The sequence below is a fragment of the Poecilia formosa genome, unplaced genomic scaffold, assembly GCF_000485575.1.
Source record: "Poecilia formosa unplaced genomic scaffold, Poecilia_formosa-5.1.2 Scaffold215, whole genome shotgun sequence".
Taxonomy (NCBI): domain Eukaryota; kingdom Metazoa; phylum Chordata; class Actinopteri; order Cyprinodontiformes; family Poeciliidae; genus Poecilia; species Poecilia formosa.
Window position 1 is genome coordinate 124,747 of NW_006800154.1, and position 27,282 is coordinate 152,028.

At 45.3% G+C, this 27,282-nt stretch overlaps 1 protein-coding gene across 1 annotated transcript; it reads right to left on the reverse strand.

Annotated features, from left to right (window-relative positions):
* Positions 1–557: 557 nt before the first annotated feature.
* LOC103148924 (uncharacterized) lies at positions 558–26,138 on the reverse strand. Its single transcript, XM_016679600.1, has 46 exons — positions 26,053–26,138; positions 25,935–25,956; positions 25,255–25,518; positions 24,896–25,162; positions 23,963–24,232; positions 23,402–23,662; positions 22,391–22,651; positions 22,026–22,286; positions 21,682–21,942; positions 21,330–21,590; positions 20,246–20,506; positions 19,895–20,155; positions 19,551–19,808; positions 18,549–18,812; positions 17,626–17,883; positions 17,278–17,541; positions 16,937–17,197; positions 16,578–16,835; positions 16,201–16,461; positions 15,866–16,123; positions 15,525–15,788; positions 15,178–15,435; positions 14,560–14,820; positions 14,186–14,446; positions 13,159–13,425; positions 12,837–13,094; positions 12,491–12,757; positions 11,974–12,234; positions 11,633–11,890; positions 11,275–11,541; positions 10,545–10,826; positions 10,199–10,465; positions 9,640–9,897; positions 8,680–8,940; positions 8,337–8,594; positions 7,965–8,225; positions 5,916–6,161; positions 5,569–5,832; positions 5,203–5,466; positions 4,239–4,508; positions 3,399–3,659; positions 3,058–3,318; positions 2,676–2,966; positions 1,864–2,100; positions 1,717–1,770; positions 558–1,202 (listed from the first exon to the last, which is right to left on the reverse strand). Exons 1-46 carry the CDS (start codon positions 26,104–26,106, stop codon positions 919–921), a joined length of 11,427 nt encoding a protein of 3,808 aa, XP_016535086.1. The 5' UTR covers positions 26,107–26,138; the 3' UTR covers positions 558–918.
* Positions 26,139–27,282: the final 1,144 nt, after the last annotated feature.

Below are 27,282 nucleotides of genomic sequence, written 5' to 3' on the forward strand. Positions count from 1 at the left end.
AAATGCTGATTTTATGGATAAATTGAGTCTATTGAATCTTGTCCCCACAGTGACATCATCAGTGTTCGGTCCAGCCAGGGGAGTAATTTATAAGCACTTGATTAAAGAAATAACTTAAGTAGATCACATATACATCCCAATTTGTCCCAGTTTTTAACAGTATAGAAAACCCAGTAAAATACTGAAAGTAGTTTAAAAAGTTTTTATCTGGGCGGTTACCCAGGGTGGCATTAGAAAGTGGACACAGTGCCCAAAAAAGTGAGAATAAAATGTTCTGCCATGAACCAGATGGAAGAATAAGTGTGCATTCAACGTTTAACACCAATTGTAGCTGAGAATTAACTTAATCTCAGACTTCTAAACTGATCAAATCTACTTGGAACAGTATTAACACCCATCATAAATCCAGGAAGTTATGAACATCTTGGGCATATTTTCTGTAGGATAAAAATATAACCTGAATCTGCTCATGGTGTCCATCTGCTTGGTGAAGGTACCTAAATGAAGTGAAAATGACATAAGGATGCTTGTTTAAAGAAGAAAAAGACTGAATGCAGTTAAGATTTTGTCACTTTAATTAGAATAAAACTGTTTATTATTAAAATACATTTAAAACTTAAGTGCATCTTCTGGTCATGTTTATACTCTTTCTGATAATGTTTCCCATAGGCAAGTGAAGGTAGAATTTACAAAAGTGGAAAAAAAGCAAAAGGACTGAAAGTGTGAAATTGAATCTTAAACCATAATACTACCCAAACAATTATCAATAATCTACTCCATCTAAAGCCCTTGTGCTCTGAGTACAGGATAAGTCACATTAAGTGTGCTTCCTGGTCAACCACAACATTTTCTTTAGTAGACCTGCATCGTAAAGCTTTATTTGTAAGGTTTTCTCTGTTTGTTTTTTTTTTTCTCCATTTACAGCGCAATCCGTTGGCCTATTTGCACACAGACGGGCTCTGACTCTGGTCCGCTCACGTCTGCGATCACAGCCATGACGGAGAGACAGTAGGCGGAGTCGGGGCTCAGTTCGCTCACAATGATGCTCTCCCCGTACACGGTGAGCTCCTGGTCGTCGTCGGAGCCGCCCTGGTTCCTGATCAGCAGGTTGTAAAAGGAAGCGCCCTCCACCGGAGACCACTGGAGGAAAAGGATGGACGGCGAGGGTTGCTTGACGTCCAGCACCGGCGCGGGGATGTTACCTAGCAACGGGAAACAATCCAAAGATATCAGCCATCTTTCATAAGTTAATCATTAATTCTGCTCAAGCTGACGGTCACATTTAGACTGTTTAATGATAAATAGAGGGTACTCTACTCCAAGTAATTTATATAAATGAAAAATAAATCCTTATTCAATTAAACTAGGAAACACAGATTTATTATATCTTGTTTTTTGCCTGTTAGTTTTGAAAATTGCAGCTTACAGCTAATAAATATTATGTAGGACTATTTAAATATGGATTTGTCTCGCAAACATGCCAGCTGAAAAATCAATACTTTGTTCCTTTTGCATTAATTACTGCAGTTACTGCTTTTGGGTCTTTCTCTTGATAGTACTTCAAAGATTCTTCATGGAGTTGAACTCAAGCTGATCAATCAACCACCGTGATTAAAGCAGGTATCAATGCTGAAGATACCAAGGAGATGAAGCTCATCAGTAAAGGGAAACATGGCCACTCACACACCTTTTTCTTCTATTCATCACAGAACTCACCATTCTCTGGTATTTGTTCCCCGAGATCTCTCCTTCTGACTAAGTGTTGTGTAACTAAACAGAGAAAAGATCTTATCAGTCACTTTTCGTAATACAAATGTCATTTTGATGTTTTTTTGTTGTTGTTGTTTTCATGATGAATCTTACCTTCTGTGACGTTTGCAGGTTGACTTTCTCCTGCAGCGTTGCTGGCCGTGACCACCAGTCTGCTGGAAGAGACGCTGGACAGGGAGCAGGACAGCATGGCGGTGCTGCACAGCCGTTTCTGTGGAGACACGCTGTCGTCGTACAGGGTGTACGTGGTGGCAAGCGCCGATGAGCTCCAGGAAACGGTGGCGAAGGAGCTGTTGCCTCTGTACGCCACTCCTGATGGTGGACAAGGAGCTGGGAAACGAGAAAAATTAAATTAAAACTTGAGATATTGCTTCTTTTTAAATCAAAACCAGTTGATATTAGATGGAAACACCATCTGGAGTGAAATGCATGAGAGAAAAAAGAACAATAATTTAGTTCTTGAGGAATCCTAAATCCTACATACGATTTCCTCACTTCCTGCTCTGCTATCACTTATTTAAAACTCACATGCTTGACTTTAGCATCAGTTTTGCTGAAAGTTATTGGTCGGATGTTGTGCTGTGGTTTAATATTTTGTTTCAAATGAACAACTTGGCTTGAAGTGGAAGCTGAAGGTTTTTGTTAATGAAGTGTGGCCGCTCCATCCTGGCTCGCTTCTCTTATTATTTACGGTCTGCCAATTCAGTTCTGACATATAGTTCAATGTCTTGCAGCAGCCGTGCAAAACAGAAGTTACATTTTTGAGGGAGCTATTTGATTAAAACCTTGATTAAGGAGAAAAAAACCAAGCGATCTGGCATGTTGCCTTTGTGATGTCACCAGACACATTGGTAGAGTTTACCTTGACCTGCAGCTTTAAAATAACCAACCTCAGCTCAGTCTACCTGTGGTTCCACTGAGGGGTGCTGATTTGTCGCTCGTTCCTGCCGCGTTCCTGCTCTGCAGTGTGGCCACATAGGACGAACCGCAGGGCAGAGGGATCTCAAAGTACGTGACGTTGGTCCAGTAGGAGGAGATCTCAAACAGAGCCTGGCCGTCTCCTAGCAGACTTCCCGTCAGGGTCAGCAGGTACTCCGTTTCTGCGCACAAGACCTGCGTCCAGGTGAAGCGCATCACCTGGATCTCCATCTTCATCGGGACCAGCTGCACCTCAACAGCTAGAGGAGGACAAGGGACTGCAAAGGACCGGGGGAGGGGGGGTGATGGTTAGTTTCCTGCTTTGCTTAAAAGAGAAGAGCTTTTAGAAGTTACATGCTGGGTTCACACCTCCTGCAATCTGCACCGGGTCGCTGACGGAGCTGTTGCACGACCCGTCTGAGGCCTGCACGGAGAAATTGTAAACCATCCCGCAGGCGAGCCCGTCGATCGGGCAGCCGGGATCTGTGCTGTGACAGCAGAGCCTGTCTCCGTTCTCAGCCTGAGCACAGCCATAATAGCCCTTTGCGTTGTCACTGGGCCTCCAGGTCAGCATGGCAGACTGATTGTCACAATGGAAAGTCGCCGAGAGTCCACTTGGCTGGCAGGGGCCTAAACAGACGGAGGAATTTTAGTCGGCGATGAGTCTTAAACCTCAGACATGTAGCTGCGGTTTTCTCAGTCACTGGTACCTGTGCTGACTGTCACACTCTGACTGGCCTTGCTGGTGCAGTTCTCGTGACTAGCTGCCACAGACACCGTGTACTGCTGGCCGCAGTGCAGCTCCGACATGCTGCAGTTGCTGGAGGTGGCGTTGCAGGTGTGCTCATGCCCATCCGCACCCATGGCAACCACGCGGTAGGCTCCGGCAACGGGAGAGGGGGTCCAGGACACCAGAGCGCTGCGATCCTCGCAGGAGACGTCCACAGCCACATCACTAGGAGCACAGGGCTCTGTGGGGAAAATTTTCTTTATCAAGGTTACGGCTTTAGACTTAATATTTTATTCGTCTTGTTTCTTTAGGCATTTATGTTTAATTCTTCAGTTTTCTGCTGGGATTTTGCCCCACTCACTCGCATCCACATCAGCTCCAGGTTGTTAGTGTTTTTCTGCCCTTTTTTATTTTCACAACTCGGTGGAATATTGTCGTATATAAATAAGCAAAACTGTATTTCTAAGGAATTTCTCAAAATTGCTATCACGTCGGGGCAGAACGTTTTCCTTTTCTCTCTGCAGCTGGACGGAAAATGATCCGGAATGATGTCATGTTTAGTGTCGCACTTTGAATTGTTGCTGCATCTTAAAAACAGCTTTGTTGCACATTCTTGGAGACGCACTACCCATATTTTTCTCTATCTTGTCATCTAACTAATAGCCACGTGTTCAAAATCTTCTTTTTTTTTCCACCTCTATGCAACATTATAAGATATAACAAACTTTAAGAAGAAGACAACTCTATTGTAAAAAAAAAAAAAAAAAAAGGGGGAGAGCATATGGGACTACAAAAACAGGAATAAACAAACAGATTTTACCCATGCTAATTCTGTAGGGCGGACTCCTCAAAGAGCTGCAGCGGTCCGATGAGGCGGCCACAATGATGGTGTAACGGAGATCACACTTTGCTCCCTGGAGGAGACAGCTGTTGCCCGTGCTGTTGCAGTACAGGTAGGTGTGATCACTGGCCTCCGCCATGGCAACGTACACGGTGCCTCCAGCGCTGCCTCCCATCTGCTCCCACTCGACGAGAATGGAGGAATTATGGCACTGAGCAAAGGCGGTGATACCAGGGAGGGAGCAGGGGGCTGAAAAACAGCACAAATGTTGGTAGCTTAACTGTGCAGCAGGAAAACTACATACTGTGGTAATCCTGCACAACTGTGACAAAGTTGTGCAGGAGGAAAAACAAACAAACAAACAAAAAAATCCATGGCTTTTCAAATTAGTTACACCTAAAACCTGAAAAGTGCGGTGTGCATATGTACCAAAATCCATCTGGGAAAAAAAAAAAAAACTTGTTACAGGCAGCAAAATATTTGAGACTAAGAGGTTTGCCTACCAGCAGGATAAGACCAGCGCTACTATGGATTGGTTTAGATCAAACCATCCTCATGTTTTCAAAGCAGATCTAAATTTAAAAGCTGTTAATGTTCTGGAAAGGTAAAAAAAGCAAAAAACAAAAAACAAAACAAAAAGCAACAATTTAAATCTGCAGATGTGTAAAGCTGGTAGAAACAAACTCCTCAAGACAGGTAGCTGCAGCAAAGTGGGATTCTACAAATTACTTACTCAAGGAGGCTGAATCATGCCACAATTTTAACATTTTTATATGTATAAAAGCGTGAATTTATTTGTGCTTTTGCTTTACAATTACACAACATTTTGTGCTGGTTTATTGTACCAAATCCTAAAAATATATATTTAAAAACGTATAGTTTTGAATGGTGCAAAAGCCTCTACGCAGGAATCTGCGTAAAAGTGACTCTCGACGTGAATTACCCGTCTGCAGGCTGACGGAGGCGCTCGGTGGACTCTCACACTGGCGGTTCTTAGCGATGACGGTGAAGTTGTAGGAAACACCGCAGGCCAGGTCTTCCACCTCACATGTTGTATTGGTGGAGGTGGTGCAGTTGGCTGTGTAGGCCTCGCCTCCCACAGCGAACACGGTGTAGCTCTCCGCCCCAGCAGCCGAGTCCCAGGATATCCAGGCAGAGTTGGTCACACAGTTCAGGTAGCCTCTGACGCCTTTAGGCCGACACGGCGCTGTGGAGAACGCGTCGGCGCTGTAAGTGTCTGTGACTGGATGTTTATGGGAAATTGGACGTTTTTTTTATTTTTATTATTTTTTTTAATCTGTTTTCATACCTGAGTGGATGCTGCGGCTCTGATTGTGCTCGCTCCGACAGCCGCCTCTCACAGAGGTGACTTGAACAGCGTACGTGTTACCGCATGTTAAGCTGCTTGTGGAACAAGCGGTGTTTGTGGTGTTGCACACGTCGGTGTTTCCTCCGTTCGCAGCAGCTAGGGAAACCAAGAAGTGGTCAGCGTCTCTGGCAGCGTCCCAGGTGACAGTCAGGTCGTTGGACAAACAGCTGAGTTCGGCGTTCAGGTTGTGAGGCGGGCAGGGGCCTGAGAGCACAAAGTCAGCATGGAGACAAATTCATCCCAGTGTTTTTCGGGGCGATCTCTGAACTGGAGCTACACTTTTTTACCTGATTCAAAAAGCACAGGCAGACTGGGGAGGCTGGAGCACCTGTCGTCCATCGCCACCACCTGAACCGTGTAGTTGGCGCCGCATGCGAGGCAGCTGAGGTCAGAGGCCGCGCAGCCGTCGTCGCTGTGACTGCCATTGGCTAACACCGAGTAGCGCAGAGCGCCTCGACTGGGAGACCAGGACACGTCGGCCGAGTTGTTGGAGCAGTCCAGTTTCACAGAGACATTAGTGGGAATGCACGGCACTGGACAGAGGCACAAAACAGCAGCTGGAGTCATTTTGAACTGTAACGTGCAGAGAAAAGGTTTCGAAGGAAGACAGTTTACAGCAGCCTCCACATTTACCGGCACCGTTGCTAAAAGTGTGTAAAAAAAAAATAAAACCTTAAGATAAATTAATCTTTTTGAAAAAAATCCAACCATTAATTTAAGTATTTTCACTGGAGTGGAAAAGTCCCACATTAACAAAAATGTGCACAAAGTCACACGAGTCACACTAATTTGCTTCCCTAAACAACCCTATAAGTTGTTTTTTTTTTTTTTAAATAGTTATTACTGGAATCGTAGCTTCTTCATAACAAACATTAGATGCCATGTTTTGTTTTGTTTTTGTCCTACCATCACAAACATAACTGGAAAGCCTTCTGAACTCTTCTGGAACAGGGAGCTTTGATCGGAGTGAGAAGTTCCCTCACAAATGCTCATGGTGGCTCCAGCACGAAACAAAGGATGAATATATGGAAAAGCACCTGATGCTCACTTTTTATTTTTAGTTTCTTTTCTAAAGGTCTGGGAACCTTGTTGAAGTGCATGGCATAGCTGACTCTTTGGAAAAAACCAAACAAACCTTGAATTAATTACTAGCTGACTCCTCCAGATTTTAATTAAAAGTCCTTATTGTTTCAAATTTGGATACCAGTAAACATATTTTATTCTTTTAAAGGTGCCTTCAAAGTTTGAATCTGCCTCTATAAGAGCTTTCAAAGAAACTTTATGACAGGGGTTCCCAAACTACGGCCCGTGGGCCGAATCCGGCCCGCCTCCACATTTGGTCTGGCCCCCTGAACAATACCAGAGAGCATTCAGAGTTTTTTTCATTTATTGTATTTTCCGGTTTATATGTGGGTTTTTCTTCAACCACCAGGGGGCTCTTTAGCAGAAAGTGTGCCCTGTAAACTGTGGGGCGCATTACTGCCATCTGTTGGACTTTTAGGGAACCACTTGACTTTTATGTTATTTAATCAGTATGGTTGTTTGCTAGCGGTAGAGCAGATGAACACACGTGTCTGTTATGAATGCCGCATTCCAGATTGAATGCGGCATTCATAACTTATACTTAACTTACACTGCTAAGTATAAGTTAACATATACTTACAGTAAGTATACTTCAAAACGAGCCTTTATGTTAACATATGAGGAATTAATATGTTAAAGTTACATTCCCTCAATGGGATATATACTAGTCAATCCCAGTGACCGTTTCACTCATGGGTTTTGTCCATGTGCTTTCTCGGTAAAAATCAATCGAGAAACGTCCCCCCCCCACCCCCACACGTCAACAATTTCCGACCCCCCACCAGAGAAGGGAAAAGTTACGTGGCCCTCACAGGAAAAAGTTTGGGGACCACTGCTTTATGATAAAGGCAGTATAACCAGAACCTAACAAGGAGAAGCAGCATTCAGCTTCTATGCACCACAAATTTGCAACAAACTTCTAAAAAACTGTAAAACAGCCGAAACACTGAGTACCTTTAAATCTTGACTAAAACCCCACCTGCTTAGAATTGTATTTGAAACGTAATCAATTACGAATTTAATGATGTCTTAATGTAATCTTTTGATTGTTGATTCTATGTTGCATAACTTTGTGTTTTTGTTTTTATGATGTAAAGCACTTTGAAATGCCTTGCTGCTGAAATGTGCCATACAAATAAAATTTGATTTGATTTGATTTATAAATAAAGCATTTAACTAAAGACAAAGATGTCCGTTTACGTGATAGCTTCCCTCAGGTTGCATTCATCCCGTATCGCCAGACTGATGCTCACCCGTCTGCAGAGTCGCAGGTTCTTCGGAGGTGACGTTACACTGCTGGTTGAAGGCCGTGACGGACACAGAGAAGTTGTACCCACACGTCAGGCCGGCAATGCTGCAAGCATTGCTTTTTGACATGCACATCTCTGAGATGCCTGTGTCCGTCTGCACCGTGGCTGCGTAGTAGTCTGAGCCGTTGGAGGAATCCCAGGTTACCATGACGATGCTGGAGACGCAGTCCTGCTTGGCGGAGATCCCCACCGGCACGCACGGCCCTGGAAAGGATCAGCGAAGCGCATCTAAAACATTTTGCTCATTGCTTCAGATGTGCATGGAATCAATTCTGCATGTTTTGCCTCCGGCAGCCACATCCGATTGGTACGCACAGGTCTGGACGGAGGTGGACGCGCTCCGGTTGCCGGGACAATAACGGTTGACAGGGGTGACTGTGAGGTTGTAGTTTTGGCCACAAACAAAGTCAGAGAAAAGAGCGGTGGTGACGTTGGTGCTGAGACCGATCGCCGAGTCCCCTGTCTCGGCCGAAACAGTGTAGGTTTCTGTTCCGTAGCCGACGTCCCAGTCAAGAGAAACAACCTTCATGCCACAATTCACAGTGGCAGCCAGATTCTGGGGCCGGCAGGAATCTGCGTGAAGTCAAAACGATGGTTATGTCACAGCAGGGGTTAATATTTACCACCAATAACTCTTCATTTGGGCTCCACAACTTACTCATATAGATGACCGAGGAGCTGTTGGACATGCGGGTGCAGTTGTCGGCTTCGGCTGCCACTACCACCGTGTACTGCTCCCCACAGTGAAGGTCGGTCCACGAGCAGGAAGTGGTGTTTGTGGCACACAGGTGAGTGTGGCCGTCCAGGCCCGTTGCTCTAGCAACGTAGGATTCAGCGCCATCGCCGGGGGTCCAGCTGACAGAGCCCGAGTTGAACTTGCACTGCGCCGAGGTCACCACATCCCGCGGGACGCACGGGCCTGCAAAGAAATGATGGATTCCTCTGTCAGTTTGGAAAACCACCTCTGACAGGCAAGAAAAAAAACAAAAAAAAACAAATCTAAATGACAGTTTTGGATGGGTCTTTGTCAAAATGCGGTCCAGAATCTGAAAGAGATGCTGCTGCACAGGCTGGTTATACTCATGACCTCCCCAATATGGCTGAATTAAAACAATTCAAGCCAAGAGTGGCTCAAAATTCCCCCATAATGTTGTAAAAGACAAATTATATAGTTTTAGCTGCCAAGGATGGCACAAGCAAATATTAGGTTTAGATGGTAATTACTTCTTCATGTGTAATTAGCTAGTCCAGTTTGACTCCTTAATTAAAGCTATCGTGGTTTGGAAACTGCTTTTTATGTCAGGTTTCATGATAATTAGTTTGACGGTTCTAAAACATGTAGAGGAGAAAAACTGGAATCAGGTAAGTTCCAGTATGTCAGAGGCTGTTTGTGAAAATGGTAACAAAAAAAGAGACACATTAATAAGAACTTATTGCCACCAACTCTTCAAAAGACACTAAAAGACCAATCTAGAAATGTTCTTTGTCACGGTACCATTCACTTATTCCATTAAATACAGGCCATCTTCCTCAACTAGATTTAACTGTATCAATCTTTCTTCTGCTTTCAGAAACATGTATAACAAAAATAAACAAGACAAAGTGAAAAACAACATACCGGTTTTGAAGAAGAAGGGACTGCTGTTCATGCTGTCACAGTCGCTGCTCCGTGCTCGTACGGTGAGGTTGTAGTGCTGTCCACAGGGCAAAGCGGCTGAAAGAAACCTGTGGGTTGTGTTGTAGACGCCCGTGAAGCCGAGGCTTCCCCTGGCTGTGACCGAATACTGAGCTGGAGAGCCAGTCTGGTCCCAGGACAGCTGCACCTCATCACTCTCGCACAACGTCTGAGCGGAAACATTGACAGGCTGGCAAGGCTCTGAGAACAGAGATCGGAGTCAGAATGACACGACGCCGCAGTCGTGAAGTTGTACAAGCACAACTTTGATTACATCTGCGTATAGCTCATCTGTCGCTAAGGGGGAAATAAAATGTACATCCCAGTTTCAAATTTGATTCATTTGTTTCACAGTTTCAAACTTTTAAATATCCTCTGTCATGTGGTAAAATTAAAAGATAAATTCTAACCAGATGAGTCAGCCTCCTGTTCCCACGCATGGAGTAGCACTTTAATAACAGTATGTATATTTAATAAAACAGCATTTCGGCCTCTGAAGCACCTGTGTGGATGAGAGTCGGGCTACTGGATTGACTCCAGCAGCCGTCACTGTATGCTGCGACCGTAAAGTTGTACATTTCTCCACAGTCCAGACCAGTGAAGCTGCAGGAAGAGCCTGAGGAGTTGCACATTTTCACTTCTCCTCCTCCCGATGACTTGACAGCACTCGCTGTGTGCAGTTCAACGTCGGGTTTCTCTTCCCAGGATACGAGGGCAGAGTGGAAGCCACACAGCAGACTGACGGACACACGCTGTGGTGTGCAGGGGCCTAGGAAAGGTATTAACAGATCGGAGTAAAATGACAGAGAAACAGACTGACTGATCAACGATCGGCTGCTGGAACTTACGGGTGGTGACGTTGACGTGCGTCTGGGCCGTGAGGCTGCATTGCTCGTTGGTGGCGATGAGGCTGAGGTTGTAGGACTCCCCGCAGCTTAAGCCGCTGACGCTGCAGGAGCCGTGCTGAGCCGTGCACAGAGTTTGCAGGGTTCCTCCGACGGCGGCCACGACTGAGATGTTCGTTGGTCGGCTGACGGACAGCATCGATAGAAGAGAGTTCCAGGAAACGACGGCGTCAATTTCGGACTCGCAGCTCACTTCTGCTGCAACGTGACTGGGCAGACATGGAGCTGATGGGGGGGGGGAAGCAAAACGTTTAACTGATTGACAGAAAAAGAATCTGTTGTACCTCTCGAAATATATGAACTTTTTCAGATTTTGTTGTGTTATGATCACAAACGTTACACATTTTTGGTGAATTTTATGTGCTAGACTAACACAAGTGGCACAAGACTGTGGATTTAATAATGAATGCAGTTGAGAACAAAACATATTAAAGTGTTAGAAGGAGCCAAAGTCCAGACCTAAATGCAACCGAGAATCATTCGTACAACTTGAATACAAATGTACATGATGTTTTCTGATTTCTTATTAGAGAAAAAATTGGCAGCTGTTCTTTATCATCTACTTTTTAGTTTTCCTATCACACAAAATCTCCATAAAAACACACTGATTATGGTTGTAACATGGCAGAATGTGAAAAGGTTCAAGGCAAATATCATGACACATGATATTTACCTGATGTAAAATAGACCACAGAGCTGTCGGAGCTGTTGTACTGCTCTCCTAGAGCTTTGACCCAAACTCCGTAGACGGTGTCACACATCAGCCCAGACACGCTGCAGAAGGTGTCTGCATCGGAGCTCAAGCAGGAGATGGAGTGGCCATTTTGGTTGTCCAAGTGGGCGACGTAACCCACAGCGAGGTCGCTCTTCTGCCAGGACACAGCGGCGCTAGGCTGTTCGCATGACACGTTAACGCGAACGTTTGTGGGTGGGCAGGGCGCTGGGTTAAAAGCAAACAATCAGACACACTTACACGTAAAAACACAAAAACGCAGACCAGCAGGCAGCTGCAGAGCAAACGAGGGACTCACCAGTAACGAGGCGGAGTGACGCTGAGGTCACGGTGCTGTTGCAGGCCGAGTTTCTGGTCCGCACGGTGACGTTGTAGATCTGACTGCACTGCAGGCCGCTGAGGGAGCACTGGGAGGCGGTGGAGTTGCAGGCGGCGGTCAGGCCCTGCTCCGTCTCAGCCAACACAGAGTATGAGCTGCTGCCTCTCGCTGCGGACCACCTCACCTGGGCGTCGCTCCCGTTCAGGTGGACAGACAGATTGACCGGAGCGCACGGCTCTGAGGAGAGCAGGCAGTTGAACTAATCTGAACCCAACGACTGACGTGTTTCAGAGGCCGTAAACGTGCTGCGTTCTCTCTACCTGTGATGAGTTGTCCCGCCATGTGAGCCGTGCTGGCGCAAGCCGCGCCGATGGCCTTTACGGTGACGTTGTACCCTTCGCCGCAATGCAGGGAGCTCGGCTGGCAGCTGGTGGCGTTGGCGGAGCAGCTGCTGGTGTGGCCTGATGAAGACTTTAGCACGGCAGCATAGGTTGCAGCTCCAGCGCCGGGCTGCCAGGACACAGTGGCAGAGTGGGTCTGACAGTCCACGAAGGCTTCGATACTGTGTGGCTGACAAGGTGCTGTTTGAAACAGAAAGAAAGAGACTAATCAGTGGCTCTCCGTGCAGGGTGGCACCTTGACGGGGAGGCACAAGCAAAAAAAAGAAATGTGCTTTCTCTATTATCTCCTGACAATATTTAGGAGGTAATATAGAGGTGTGCCACTGAAACCAGAAATAGGATTAAAGAAATAGTTTCATATTCTTGTGAAGTTCTGTCAATAGATTTCTCTCTTATCTTCATTTAGCACAAATCCAAATGAGTTGGTCCTGGTTACCTGATGTCAGTGAGACCACAGAGCTGTCTGTGCTGTTGTGCTGCTTTCCCAGAGCCTTGACCCAGACTCTGTAGACAGAGCCACAACTCAGCCCAGAGACAACGCAGCTCGTATCTACGTCTGCGCCAGCGCAGGAGGCGTAGCGTCCACTTTGGTCGTCAAGGTAGGCGACGTATCCCACAGCGAGGTCGCTCTGCTGCCAGGATACAGTGGCAGTGAGGTGATCACAGGAAACGCTTGCTTGGACATTTGTGGGTGGGCAGGGTGCTGGGTAAAGGAGAAACACATTAATGTAAGAAAAGAGAACAGAGTAAGTGTGTGATATGAATCTTATGTGGTAGCAGACCTGTCATGAGGTGGGAGATGTCAGAGATGACGCCGTCACAGGCCTGGTTCCTTGCCGTCACGGTGATGTTGTAAATGTGACTGCACAGGAAGTCACGGAGGAAGCAGCTGGTGGTATTGGTGGTGGTACAGGCGACAGACGACCCGCCGTCTGCCACCCCCTGAACCGAGTATGAGGCGGCACCTTTGGCTGGGCTCCACGTGACCCAAGCGGCACTCGCGTTGTAACCGACAGAGACGTCCGTAGGAACGCACGGCTCTGATGGGAGATGCAGAAAATCATGCTCGTGTCTCACTCGGCCCAAGCGTTTGCGCCAACTCACCCGTAGCAAACGTGACGGGAGCGCTGGCAGGTCCGGGACAGCTGGCGTGGATCGCCTCGACAGCGACGGAGTAGCGCTGTCCGCAGGCCAGCCGGTCCAGGTCACAGGACGTCCCCGTGCCGCTGCAGGACGCGTTGTGTCCGGCAGAGGAGGTCGCCAGAGCCACGTAGGACGTGGCTGCAGTGGCCGCTGCGTTGGTCCAGGTGATCAGTGCGTTACGTGTCGTACAGTTCAGATCGGCTGAGACGCCGGTTGGAGGACATGGAGCTAAAAAACAGAGAGAAGAGGGAGTTTAGATGGAAAAATAAAAGAAAACCAAAAAATAAGTTAAACATTTTTGCTTGGATTCTAGGAAATTATCCTTTGCTCCCTTGGAAAAGGTTGTATTTTTTTAAGTCGATTCAGTTATCGTACAAGCATCCTTTTTTTTTTTTTTTTTTTTTTGCATATAGTATATATTTTATCCTATGCAGGAAAAACACACAATCAATTTCTAATCTAATGATTTTGTATAGTTTCTCGTGCAAAATCTTAGCGCACTTGAAATAAGGAAAATTTAATATACAAGTTTCACCAAGAAGTAGATACTTATTTTAAATCAATAATTCTTTAGTACGGATGAAAACGTACCAGTCATACATGAAATAATCTGCAAGTGGAACAAGATATTTTAACTTATGATATGGAAAAAAAAAACATCTTGGCAGATTATTTCACTTGTAACTAGCACTTTTTCATCCATATTGACAATATTATTATTATTAGCAATATTATTTATTGTTGAAAAGTTACACGCAAGTAATTTTTGTTTTATTTCAAGCATAGTAAGATATTTGCACTAATAACCAGACCAGAAGATTTTGGTAAAATTTTGTGTTTTTGCGGTGGATTAGTGAAGTTTCGTAGCTTTTTTTTGTGGATGTATAATCTCTTCTCCTTTTCTTTCGCTGCCCTGGAAACATTTCAAACGTCGTGAAGACATTTTCTGACTAAAACATTTGTCAAAGTAAAGGCACTGCTACTGTACCAGTGTGCCTCTCCACGGGGTCGCTCATGTCGCTGACGCACACGTTGGTGTGTCCCGTCACGGTGAAGGTGTAGAGCTGACCGCAGCTCAGGTCCAGGAAGGAGCAGCTGCTCTCCGCTGTGTCGCAGGTGGAGTTCACACCCGAGGCAGAGGCGGCTCTGACCGTGTAGTTCTGCGCCGCGCCGCCGTGCTGCCACCTCACCGTCACGCCGTTGGAGCTGCAGTTCAGCTCGGCTGTGGTGTTCTCGGCCTTACAGGGAGCTACAGTAGGTTAAGCACACGTTTCCAGTTAGAGTCCTGTTGCCATTTCCTCGGTAGAAATCGTTTTGCATCGTGAAGTGCAAACGCAGAACGGATCAGTCGGGTCCACTCACCAGACTGGACCTTGTAGTCTGAGCCGACGATGATGTCACAGCTTATGGAGGAGGAGGTGACGGCCACCTCGTAGGTCCTGCCACACCTGAGACGGTGGATGGAGCAGTGGTTGGACGTCGAGTTGCAGGAGGCTCGGTGGCCGTCCGTGCCGATGGCCCAGGCGGTGTACTCGTCCGAGCCGGTGGTCTGAGTCCAGTTCACGTTCATCGCGTTGGTGTTGCAGTCTAACTCGGCCACGACGTCGTCTGGCAAACACGGGGCTGAGGCGCGCAGTTTGGGACACACACAGAAAAAGTAGGAGAAATTATACGTTGAATGTCGCAGGAAATGGCCATGATTCATTCTTGAATCTTTTTACTATTAAAAGAAACTGTGAATTTGAATCTTCTTTTTGCATCTCAAATGTGAAAACGCGGAGGTCGCTAAACGCTACAGGAACCTTGACCTTTTACTGCAACAAAAAGAAATGAGTTGTTTGTTTTGCTCTAGAGGCATCTGGAGCAAAACAGATGGAATCAGTGGAAATGGAGTAATTAACACAACCCAAAGCCTCGCCACTCTGAGGGTCACATGAAGATTTGGCAGCACCAATTGCAGTGCACAGTGTTGTGTCTCACCAGAGTCAAAGTAAATGTCAGCGAGCTCGGTGCTGTTGCAGCTCTCGGTGGAGGCCACCAGCGTTGCAGAGTACGAGAGGCCACAGTGAAGCTTCACGGCGCAGGAAGTGTCGTTAGAGGAGCAGGAAGCCAGGTGGCCGTGCTCCCCGGTTACTTCAACCACGTAGAAACTCGCTCCGCTGCTTTCTGCCCAGGAGAAATTCCCATTGTTTGTCCCACAGTCGACACGAACGGTTAGGTTTGCAGGCTGACAAGGAGCTGAAAGAAAAAGCGAAGGTGAGTTTTATTTTTTATGTTATTGTTTAGCACAATATAACATCTTGTTGTGAAGCAGAAAGGTATCCCACCTGTACTTATCTCTATGGCTGGACTGTAGCTACTCCTGCAGCCTGCCTCCTGGGCTGCAACACGGACAGCGTATCTTTCTCCACAGAGCAGATTAGACAAAGAGTGTGAGGTGTTTGAGGTTGTGTACTCTGAAGGAGGAGATGCGCTCCCTATCCTTTCCCACTGAAGAACGTAGGTGGCCCCTGTCTCCGCCCCCCATGTGAGGGTCAAGGTGTTTGTTTCGCAGCTGACGTGGCCGGTCAGATTAGCAGGCGGACACGGCGCTGGAAACAAACAGCCAGGGAAAGACATTTAAAACAGTCTGATCTTTTTAGGCTCCCTGTGTTTTAGTTCTTCTAACCTGCTCTCAGCGTCGCCGCTGCGCTCGGTTTGCTCCAGCAGCCCCGGTCCACCGTTACCACCGTGACCGTGTAGATTTCCCCACAGTGCAGATCGGCGAAGTCGCAGGAGCTCGAGTAGTTTGAGCTGCAGGTATGATTGTGTCCATCTTCTGCTGTAGCTGTCGCTATGTACAGCTCTACTCCGGCCACCGGAGTCCAAGAGACGGCGCTGTCCCCACAAGCAGGAGACACAGTGACGTTGCTGGGAGGACAAAGCCCTGGAGAGAAGTTGAGGAGTGTTTAAAACGCAAACAGAAACAGAGAAATGAGGAATTAACTTCATTTCTACGTTTACCTGCTCTAAAGCTGGAAGCTGCACTCGGGGCTCCTGTGCACGTCAGTGAGTACGGCACGACTGAAACGCTGTAGGTTTCCCCGCAGTGGAGGTCTGTGACGTGACAGCTGGAGGAGCGGGTGTGACAGAGGTGTGTGTGTCCGTCCTGGCCCTTCACCGTCACATTGTGTCCAGCGGCACCGGGGCTGCCCACCCAGGTAATTAAAGCTGAGTGAGTGGAGCACAGAGCGGTGGCGCTCACGTTCTCTGGGGCACACGGGACTGGATATGGAATAAAAAAATAAAAAATAAAAAATAAATCACATACATATAAAATGTCTGGGCTGTATCTATTATCAGTAATATTTGTATTCTCCATTGATAGCGTGCATGCAGACCTGTTTGGAGGGATTCGCCGGCGCCGACACTGCTGTTGCACTCGGCTCCCTGCGCTTGGACAGTCACATTGACCTCCGAGCCACAGGGCAGATTTCTGAACGTGCAGCTGGTGTTTGTAGTGTGGCAGCTGTCCCGATGCCCGTCCCCTGCTACCTGAGCGAGGAAGCTGGAGCTTCCCGCGGTGTTGGACCAGCTGATCACTGCTGTGCTGGTGCCACAGTCGTACTGCCTAGATGTTACAGCTGGAGAACAGGGGGCTGGAAAACAACAGAGAGAGAGAGAGAGAGGGAAAATTTGAGTTTGCTAACTATAAAATAAAAGGCGAAGCAAATGGGAAAAAAAATGATCACTAGCACACCTGTGGTGATGGTGGCGCTGAATCCGGGTGGACTGTCACACTGGTTTCCTGTCGCAGTGACAGAGGCCTTGTACGTCTGACCACACAGGAGGTCAGACAGGCTACAGGAAGCTGCGTCCGAGCTGCAGGAAGCACTGTGCCCGTTCCCAGCTGTTGCATTGACTGTATAACCAGTAGCGCCGGCCACTGGTGTCCAGCTCAGAAGAGCAGAACCGTTTCCACACGTCAGCGTGCTGCTCTGGATGGACGGAGAACATGGAGCTAAGACGGAAAAGCAAAGGGATCAGTGGTGATTTAGATGTCTGTGATTTGGTCTGCTCAGAGAATTTACGTTTTCCAACCTGTCATCAGGGTTCCTGTCGTCTCGCCGGTGCTGTTGCAGGTAGCGTCTTCAGCCAATACCGTCAAGTTGTACGCTTTTCCACACCGCAGCTGGCTCAGCTGACAGGAAGTTGAGTTACTCCTACAGGAAACATGCTGATGGGATCCCTCTTCCTGAGCGAGAACAATGTGGGCTACAGCTCCGGCACCTTCAGCCCAGGACACCGTGGCTGCATCTGAACCACACCGCAGGACGCTGGTCACATTTACCGGATCACACGGGCCTGGAGGAACAAGGCAGATTCGCATCAAGCCTCCCGAGTCAAAAACAGTCGGCCTTCAGATTCAGGAAAATGCTCAAACCGTACCCGTTGTCGTCGCAGTTTGAATGGGAGCGCTGGCGCAGAGGCCGTCCTGGGACACGACTTGGACGGCGTAGCTGGTGGCGCACCGCAGGCCGGAGAAAAGGCAAGTGAGATCTGACGTGGAGCAGAGTTTGGAGAAGCCATTCGGACCGGTCACTGTCGCTGCGTAAGAGGAGGCCCCAGAGGAAGCCTCCCAGGAGGCCCGGAGGGAGTTTGTCCCACATTCGATCACCGCGGTCAGGTTCTGAGAGGAGCACGGACCTGTCAACACATGCGGCATTACGCACAGGGTCCGTACACTTTTCCCACAGTAAAACTCGAGCATTAAGTTACTTTTCCAACACCCACTTTGGAGATAGAAACAACACAAATGAACTAAAAAAGCCAGTTTCAATTCACAATTGCATGATAGAATTTATTACTGTGTTAATAACATCTTGTGATAAAATCCTATATTCTACTGAAGGGACAAGATAAACTAAGATGGAACAACATTTTATGTGAAATGTCTCTAATACACACCAATCATTTTGTAAAACAACAAAACATTAATTTAACAAAAAAAAACAGTCTTTATTTCAGAAATGTCTGCTCTCTAAAAAAAGTTTCTCACTAAGCTTTTTTTGTGATTCTAACTGACCTAAAAAAAGAGAAGCTCAGTCTGATTTAACTTCAGATCGTGAGGAAAAAATATGTCTGTGTCTTTTTATTCAAGTGCAAATAACCAACATTTTCAAATTTAATCAAACATCAGATTGCATTTTATCGCAAAACTGTGCAGAATGAATCAAGAACTTTCCAAACCTTGAAAAAAACAAACAAACAAAAAAAAACACCTAATTAAAATTCAAGTATTTTTCAAATATTTCAAACACACTTTATGACCTGTGCGTGGCCAGATGACTTTAACGATGCATTCTCATTACCTGTGCGAACAGTCTGTACGGGGCTGGACGGTCCGCTGCAGCTCTCAGAGGAGGCTGTGACAGAAATATTGAGCGCTTGCCCACAATGAAAGCCCGTGAGAACACAGCTGGCGTTGTTGGTATTACAGGTGACTGGACTACTGCCATCTAGTGGCACGGCCATCACACTGTAGTTGAGCGGGAGAGGAGAGGATTCCCAGCTGACTGTTAAATCGTTGGAGTCACAAAGCAGGTCTGCAGTAACGTTCACCGGAGCACAGGGTACTAAATGAAAAAAAGTCGCAACAGTCACTTTTTTGTTTTCTAACCCAAAAAATAAAATTAAAATACCCTTTTAAATGAACATGAAAACATTTTAAAACATTAGCACACAATAAAATGTTTCAAAAGAGTTGATCAGGGGTCTGTTTAAATTAATCTAGAGAAAATAGTGAAACTTGTACTTGAGCTGTGAAATAATTCCTGAAATTCAAACTTCAAATATAGTAAAGATGATGAAGGGGATGTGTTGGAGTGTTTTATGACAACATGGAGTCACTTACATTATTTCAGATTTTTTTTTCTTGTTTTCATTGTAAAAAATGATGTAATACTAATCCTCAATGTGAAACACAGTGGGGGCAGCAATGTTATGTTTTGAGGAGGCGCTTTGCTATATCCTGGTACCACGCATCTCTCCTTTTGAAAGGTTAATGAAAAGTTGTACATTGTGTCTTTGTCAGTAAATAAACAATATAAAAAAGGCCAAAAAGTGCATGATGAGAGACAAACTATGACTTTGTGGCCTATTAGGATATCTCCATCTATCAAATCAACTAATATTCTTGAATATTTTACATTTAATCATCATTGGTCTTTTTAGTGTGCTCAAACTGACTAAAATAAACCCCCCCAAAAAGAGAACCTCAAAATTAAATTGCATCCCCAACAAACTGAGAAAAACTAAGTAAGCACCAAAATCCCATTTTAGGAAAACTTGAATGGTACTGATTTTGTCTGTACCTTGTTCCTGCCTGAAGGGGGTGCTGTAGTCACTGACACAGGTACCGTCAGTGGCAGACACTTGAACGTCATAGACTTGCCCACAGCCCAGTGGACTCAGGGTGCAGTTAGAGGAGGAGCTGCTGCATGTGAGGGTCTGACCGCTGCTGGTGGCTTTTACGTCGTAGCTCACTGCATTACTGCTGGGGGACCAGAACACCTGAGCGGCTCCAGCACCGCACGCCACCTGACTGGTCACATTCGACGGAGAACACGGCTCTGGAGAGAGAAGCGGACTTGATTCAGCCATTGAGAGTTAGGTGTTGCTAAATCCAGGGTTAGTCAGCCAGTCAGTGGTGTGTCACCTGTTTTCAAAGACAGTGTGTTGCTCTGTAGACCTGCACAGTTGTTATCAGCTCCCACAACATTGACAGTGTAAACCTCCCCACACTGGAGTCCCTGAAGGCTGCAGGACGTTTCACTGGAGTTGCACTCAGCCCTGTGACCTCTGTTACCCAAAGCCACGGCAGTGAACAGCTCGGCGTTGCCGCTGTGAGTCCACGATACAGGAATGGGATCTGGGCCGCACGAGTGCCCGGCCGTGACGTTGGTGGGAGGACACGGCACTGAACAAATACAACAGAAAAACGCAAGTGTTAGGATGGACCCAACAAAATCCCATCACATGCTTCCACCTCTGTTCGTGTGGTCCTCACATGTTTGCACTGTGACCTCATGACTGGGCAGACTGAGGCACTTCCCGGTGATGGAGAAAACTGTCACTGTGTAGGAGCTTTCACACTGCAGTCCTCCCACAGTGCACCGGGTCTCTGTGGAGTTACAGGACAGAGGATGGCCCATTGCTCTGGAGACGACGGCGGTGTAGTTCTCTGCAGGAACGGAGATGCTCCAGGAAACCGTTAGCTCATCTGAGCTGCAGCTGACGGTGGCGTTGACATCCTCAGGACCACAAGGCACTGAAATGAAAATGATTCAAGACGTTTTTTAATTTGATTTATTTATTTCAAACAGGTTTTTAAAAGCAAGAAAACAAGCAATCAGCAGGACAGAGGAGAGCAAACTGATTTGTTTGCCATTGCCTTATTGTTTGAAAAGGAGTAGGAAGAAGTGAAATTTTATTTAATCCTACCTCCTATCTCAACTTAATGAAATATATTATTTACGAACTCAATAATTATCAAAAATTTCTAATAAAAAGCATGTTATAATATTCTTGTGCCTGTTCAATATACTGTGCTAAAGAGTCAACAAATAAATTATATTCCATAGATAAAATGGTTACAAACAAACTCATAACAAGACAGGAAAATCTACAGATAATAGTAATAATAATGAGAATTGTAAACAACAACTGGACATACAGCATCAGAATAATTACCAACTCCTTGCCAATTTACACATAATAATTATGTTATAACAGCAAATAATAATAATAATAATAATAATAATAATAATAAAAAAACAGGTGAAAAAACCTAAAAACTAATGGTATTAATGAAAGTAAGATAACGTCTTGGTCAAATTTTTTTCAGAAAATAATAAATAGTGAAAAACGCTCCTATTAGTTTCTCCGTTTGCATTTGTGTGACATTAAAAGTTGCCTGATAATCTATAACATTTCAGTGTGGCCAAAAGTAAAACTGTAAGGCCAAATGCTTTCTCACGACTCTTTATGTTATTCATGCTTGGGCTTGCACACCCTATCCGGCTAAAGTATGTTAGTTTTATAAGAAACTTCCAGGAGTTGCTGTAAACCCAGGTAGCTAAACGTCGTACTACCTGTGTCCATGCCAATAGAGGCTGAGGTGGACTGACACTGTCCTTGGCTGTAGGTGACGGTGACGTTGTATTTCTTTCCACATGGCAGAGAGAGGATTGTGCAGCTGTTGACCGTGTTGCTGGTGCAGTTGAGCTGAGGACCACTCTGATCTTCCAGCAGCGCCGTGTAGACGCCTGACGCCTGGTGGTTCTGCCAGACTATCACAGCCTGGTTGGCGTCACAGTCTCTGATTGCCTCAATATTTGTCGGAGGGCAAGGTGCTGATGGGGAAAAACACAATTCAGATTAATCTTGGAAGAGAATTTGGCTAATTAGCACAATTTAATTTGGTTTTCTTGCTCCGTCATCCACCTGTCATGAAATGAACCTCCTGACTTGCTGTACTGTTGCAGTCAATATTATTGCCAATGACTTTGGCGGTGTAATTCTGTCCACATGCCAAGTTTCTCATGAAACAGGTGGTTCCCATTGAATAGCAATGGTATGAGTTCCCGTTTGCGTTTTCAGCAAGTACAATGTAGAATATCGTCCCGTGGCTCGCAGTCCAGTTCACTCTCGCAGAGTCCGGACTGCACTCCGCTGATGCCGAGACATTGATAGGAGTGCAGGGAGCTGCAGAAAGAAATTCATCATATCTCAGCTCTCACTGACCAGGAAGAGAAGATTTCTCATTTCAAGAAGGTCCCAGTACGCACCGGTCTGAGCCGCTTCTACCAGCACTCTGTCAGTGGAGCAGTTGTCGTTGGAGGCAACGATCCACACGCTGAGCTGTTCTCCACACGGCACGCTGGTGATTTCACAAGTGTTGTTCGGGGAGGAGCAGTTGTAGGTTTGTCCGTAGTTCCCTTCAGCCTTGACGTTGTATAACAAAGCTCCTTCAGCGGAGTCCCAGGTTGTGACGAGAGTGTTTGTGAAGCAGACAGCTTCTGTCTTCACGTTCGATGGGATACAAGGAGCTGCTCGGCATAAGATGGAACAAGTCAACCAGTGCAACGGCACAGCGTTGGACCACAGGCAATTACAAGAAACACGTACTGTTAGATTTCCTTTCAGTACTCACAGGTCTGGATAGACTTGGGTTCGCTGATGTGGCTGTTGCACTCTGAGCTCACAGCATACACTTTGTACGTGTAGAATCGACCACAGCCCACATTGGTGAAGTAACACATCCTGTCCAGCGTCCTGCACTCTGTCGTTTTGCCAAGGTCGTCCACAGCCGTGGCCACGTAATAGTTTGTGTTATTGGTTGGCTCCCAGCTGAAGACGATGACGTTGGAGGAGCATTCATGTGTGGTCTGGAGATGAACTGGAGCGCAGGGGACTGGAGGATGCGGTAAATACACATGAAAACACTGTTAATGGAGGAGGGAACGGAAACCAGTGTGTACAGTAAATTTGTTTCAATCTGAACTTTCAGAGTAGCCCAGTCAAAGTCTAGAAGACTGATGTCCGCTTGTGTTTTTTATTCAATCTGACAGAATTTGATGGGGGTTTTTTTTTTTAAACAATTAGCAACAATTTCAGCCTATAGATGAAAAGCAGGTAGAGACAAAACCCCAAAAGGGAGGCTAAATACATACACTAAATACAATATAACCTTCTCTTTTTTAAGTTTGAAAATTATCAGTTTCTTTCTATTCCACAATGATGCACCACTTTGTGTTGGTCTTTCTCATAACATCACAATAAAAAACATTCCAGTTGGCGGTTGTTATATGGGGAAATGTTCTGAGAGTACTTTTGAACGGGTGTTTCCCTCCTTGTACTTTTCACTCTGAGCAACAGCTGGCATTTAAAACAACTCCTGCTTCAATAAACTGTACAGGGTTTTAGACTGACTGCTGTCATGTAACCAGTTTCATTGCTTCAACGTTACGTTTCTCAGCTTCAGAAAGAACATCGGACTCACTGGAAAGAACCTCATCAGCTTCCCTCGGGGGCAGACGTGTGAGACAGTGAGAGGTAAGACGAGAAGGTACAGTATGTGCATGTGGCCAGCTGAGCTGATGCTCCGAAAACAATACACACAAAAAAATATGACTCTAAGGAGAGAAAAACAGCCTGTCCTCACCTGTCTCAAACGTGGCCGTGACGTTGGGGGTGCTTTCACAGTCATCAGAGATGGCCGTGACGTGAACCTCGTAGTTTTCCCCACATTTGAGCTCTGCGATCTGACAACTGGTGGAGTCTGATGAGCAGTTCAGGGAGGCCCCAGAGCCGTCGGTGGCTACGGCCCTGTACAGGTTAGCCCCAAACACCGCATCCCAAGTTACTGTCACCTTGCTGGTGGAGCAGCTGTAGGCCACAGACACCGTCGTTACTCCACCTATAGCTGAGGACAGATATGAAACGTGTATTTTATAGCAGTAGTATTTTATTCCCAAGATTTCCAGATACCAATTTACTAGAACCACGCCGAAACATGTTACAAGCTAACTGTAATCAACAAGTGACATCAAAACAGAGGACATGATCACCTGAACATCGTGCATTTAATCACATTTATTGTGGAACACAAATTATTAAAAAGCATTTTAGGTGTCACTCAGTCAATGATCAGGACAATCCCAAAAGAAAGTCAGCAACAACAAATAGAAGAATTAAAATAATTTATCTTTATGTGGGTACTCACTAGTAGTGTTGTATGTGACAGTAGAGGGCTCTCCAGGCACCAGGAAGACGTTGACTGATGATACTCCGACTGTGTAGGAGGAGCAGGGCTCCAGAGAACTGATGTCCATGGATGTGGACGAGGAGTTCCTAACGACAGGCGGTCTGTCCGGGTTGCCGTTGTCTCTCACGGTCACTTGGTAAAGCAGGACTTTGCTCACAGAGTTCCACGTCACTCGGGCCGTGCTTTTCCCAGTCGGGGTGAGAGTCACACCGGTTGGCGGCTGCACCACTACCAGCAGAATGAACATGTTCAGGTGATTGGCGATGAGTATAAAGAGCTGCTGTTAAATTTAATTACGCCGTTGCCACACGACTTGTCACGCAGTACATCGATACTAAAAGATCAGATTTGTAGTCATGTTTTTATGAAGGATGGTCCTTAGGAGGTTTGTGATTTAAAAGATTTGAAATGGTTGAAATATTTTTGGACAAATGTATTAGTGGTGATCGTGCAGAAAAAATATTATAGTTTGAAAGTTACAGTCAGACTTTAATGCCACTTGTAGGCATTTCTGCTGCTTTACTCTATGCTGTAATCACTTTTATAGCTGCAAATTATTCAACAAGATGCACTTTTACATGTATTTAAACTATTGTTTTAAATTAAATAATGTAAAGTCTGGAAATTTAAGAATTTTCAACAAAACCTCCTGCGATTATGTCAAAAATAATTATTGGTAAGCATAAAAATTTAGTGGGGTCAAATGCACTACACACAAACAATACAATTTTGACATTTTAAAAGAGATATTATTGGTGCTTTGACGGCTGCTGGGTGATGATGGGCTTTACTGGATTTGAGGCCGTCAATCAAAATCTGTCCAGGGCGCCGTGCAAATTACTGAGAACATAATAAAATAACACATATAAAAACAAACAAATAAGCACTTACATGTTGTTATTGTCTTTATGTTGCTTTTGGCACCTCTCCCTGCAACATTGGAGGAGTAAACATAACAATCATACGTTGTTGATGCAGTCAAGCCACCTATTTGTCCACTGGAGGTAATGAAGGTCTGGTTGTAAATCCTCGGAGGAGAGCTGAACGTCTCCTCCACAAACAAGATGTAGCTGTCCGCCCCCGTCACGAGGGACCACTGAAACTTTATAGAAGTGCTTGAAATAGCTTGGGAAGTTGTAATCTGGGACGTGGCAGGCACTGCGGGAATCGGACACAAGGAATTTGAAATTATTTTCCAGTTTTTTTTTGCATCAACTTTGGGGTTGTTTTGTTACTGGTGATCTTTTTACCTGTCATTGTTATCTTTGAAGCTGTGCACAACGGACTGTAGAGCATGTCAAAGGCTGACAGTGTGACCTGGTAAACATGTCCAGCTCTTAAGCCCTGCACCAGCCTCTGCGTGCTGGACGCTGACTGCATCAGCATCAGCGGTGCAACGCTCGTCGAGTTCACGACTCTCAAATCTAGGACATAAAGGGTGGCTCCAGCGTAGCTGCTCCACTTGATGTTCAGCGTAGATGCTGAGGGAGATGTCACTGAGAATATATTACATTCTAGGAGAAGGAAAGGAGAGACATCAGGTGAGTTTTTTGTATACAGCCCTTAAAAGCACAAAATTAAGATTTTGTGAGCAAAAATAAGGAAATTAATAATAAAATCAGTGGTTAACTTTCATCTTCAGACTATTTGAACCTGTTTAAACTTTGACGTATGCACTACTTTCATAAGCATGAGTCATCCAGGAACTTCTAAACTATTTTTTTTCCGGTATGTTTCATCCTCTTTTTTTTCTTGTGCTTGTGTGATTATCTGGTGTTTGACAGATTTTATGGTGTGTCAGTACCATAAAACCTTAGAGTCTGATTAACAAAAAAATAAAGAAAATTACAAAAATAAAGTGTTAAAACATTTTTAGGATTTCATATTGGTAGTATGCTTCAAAAGCAAAGGAAAAACCAACAACACCCACCTGCAGCCGAACCATAATGTACCTAAAACAAAAAAGTTAATTAGAACCAATTAGAAAATAACAACGTAAAATGAAAATAAATAATTTATCGGTCGTAGTCCGATTAATGTTCAAATACCTGAAGAAGAAGCAACAGGATGAATGATGAATATGACACCTGCGTCTTATCCATTGTTTGTCTTAATCTCTCAGCGGGTTGATCTACCTGTGGATGCTGCACCTCAGCAGCTCATCTAAAAAATTTACAGGCTCAATAGTGCAGATCAACCCCATGAGGACCAATCAGCAGGTCCTAAAAGAGGACAGGTGGATGCCTCAGGGCCGTCCCGTCACTGTTACACGAATACAAACTACAGTATAAAATTTGTTACTGTAGGTGGAGGCGGGGGTGGAGGGGGCATCTCAAAACCCCCAGTCTTTTCTTTTGTGTTAGAGCTGTGCTTCCTCTTATGTGCCTGGAAAACACTCATAGTTCTGCATTCCTACTGGAGATGCTCATAGTTTCCAAGGTGAAAGCAGGCTCTAAATCCACTGTATAGCATGTTAACAGTGGGGTTTTCTACAGTAACTTGACCTCTTTTTCTGTAATACGCACAGTAACTTAGTCATGACTTTACCTGATGTGGGTTAACACCTGCTTAGAGGTAGTTATTTTTAAAAGGTACTTTTAATCTGACAAATAAGCCTCATTGGAAAGAAAATACAAATTTATTGAACACGACTGTATATCACTCCAAGAGCACATTAATGTTTTACCCAGGAGATGATACCTAAACTCCTGAACAACATCTAAAGTGCTGCTGTCAAAAGGGATCCATGGGGAAGTTTCATTGGTGGACAAGACAAACACAAAGATTTGTCTTGATGATTCCCAGAACGGTTCTTTAACTATGGCTTTGGAGCATGAAGGTCCTGGGTTTTAAGTCCAGGACCTTCCTGGATTTAGGTCCACGAAGGACCTAAATCTGCATGCACATGTTCTCGCTTGGTACTACGGCTTCCTACAGCAGTAAAAACCATGACTGTCAGGTTGGTCTGTCTAAATTGCCCTTGGATATAAATGGTTGCTGATCAACTTGCCGTAATTCATGAAGTAATTAATTCAGATTTAACCAGAGGATCCTGCCCTCTGTTTGAAAAAGTCTGGACTTAAATCAAATTAAAACGCTGTGGCATGAGCTTAAACGTTCATGTATTATTAATTAATTCTGAATCCTCATGACGATCATCATTTTCTTAACACAAAAAACCTTAAGCTATTATATAAAGCAGCAGAACAGCATTTGCAACATATAGGCAGCAATGACACAGAATAATTCAAAGATATCGTCACAAAGACAATTTCTAT

Excerpts from the sequence above, each read along its gene's own strand:
- LOC103148924 (XM_016679600.1), bottom strand. The coding sequence starts at position 26,106 with ATGGATAAGACGCAGGTGTCATATTCATCATTCATCCTGTTGCTTCTT. Across the intron at positions 20,156-20,245 it reads TGAGGTCACAGTGCAAACAT|TGCCGTGTCCTCCCACCAAC; the intron begins GTGAGGACCACA and ends GTATTTGTTCAG. Across the intron at positions 2,101-2,675 it reads ACCCCTCAGTGGAACCACAG|CTCCTTGTCCACCATCAGGA; the intron begins GTAGACTGAGCT and ends CTCGTTTCCCAG.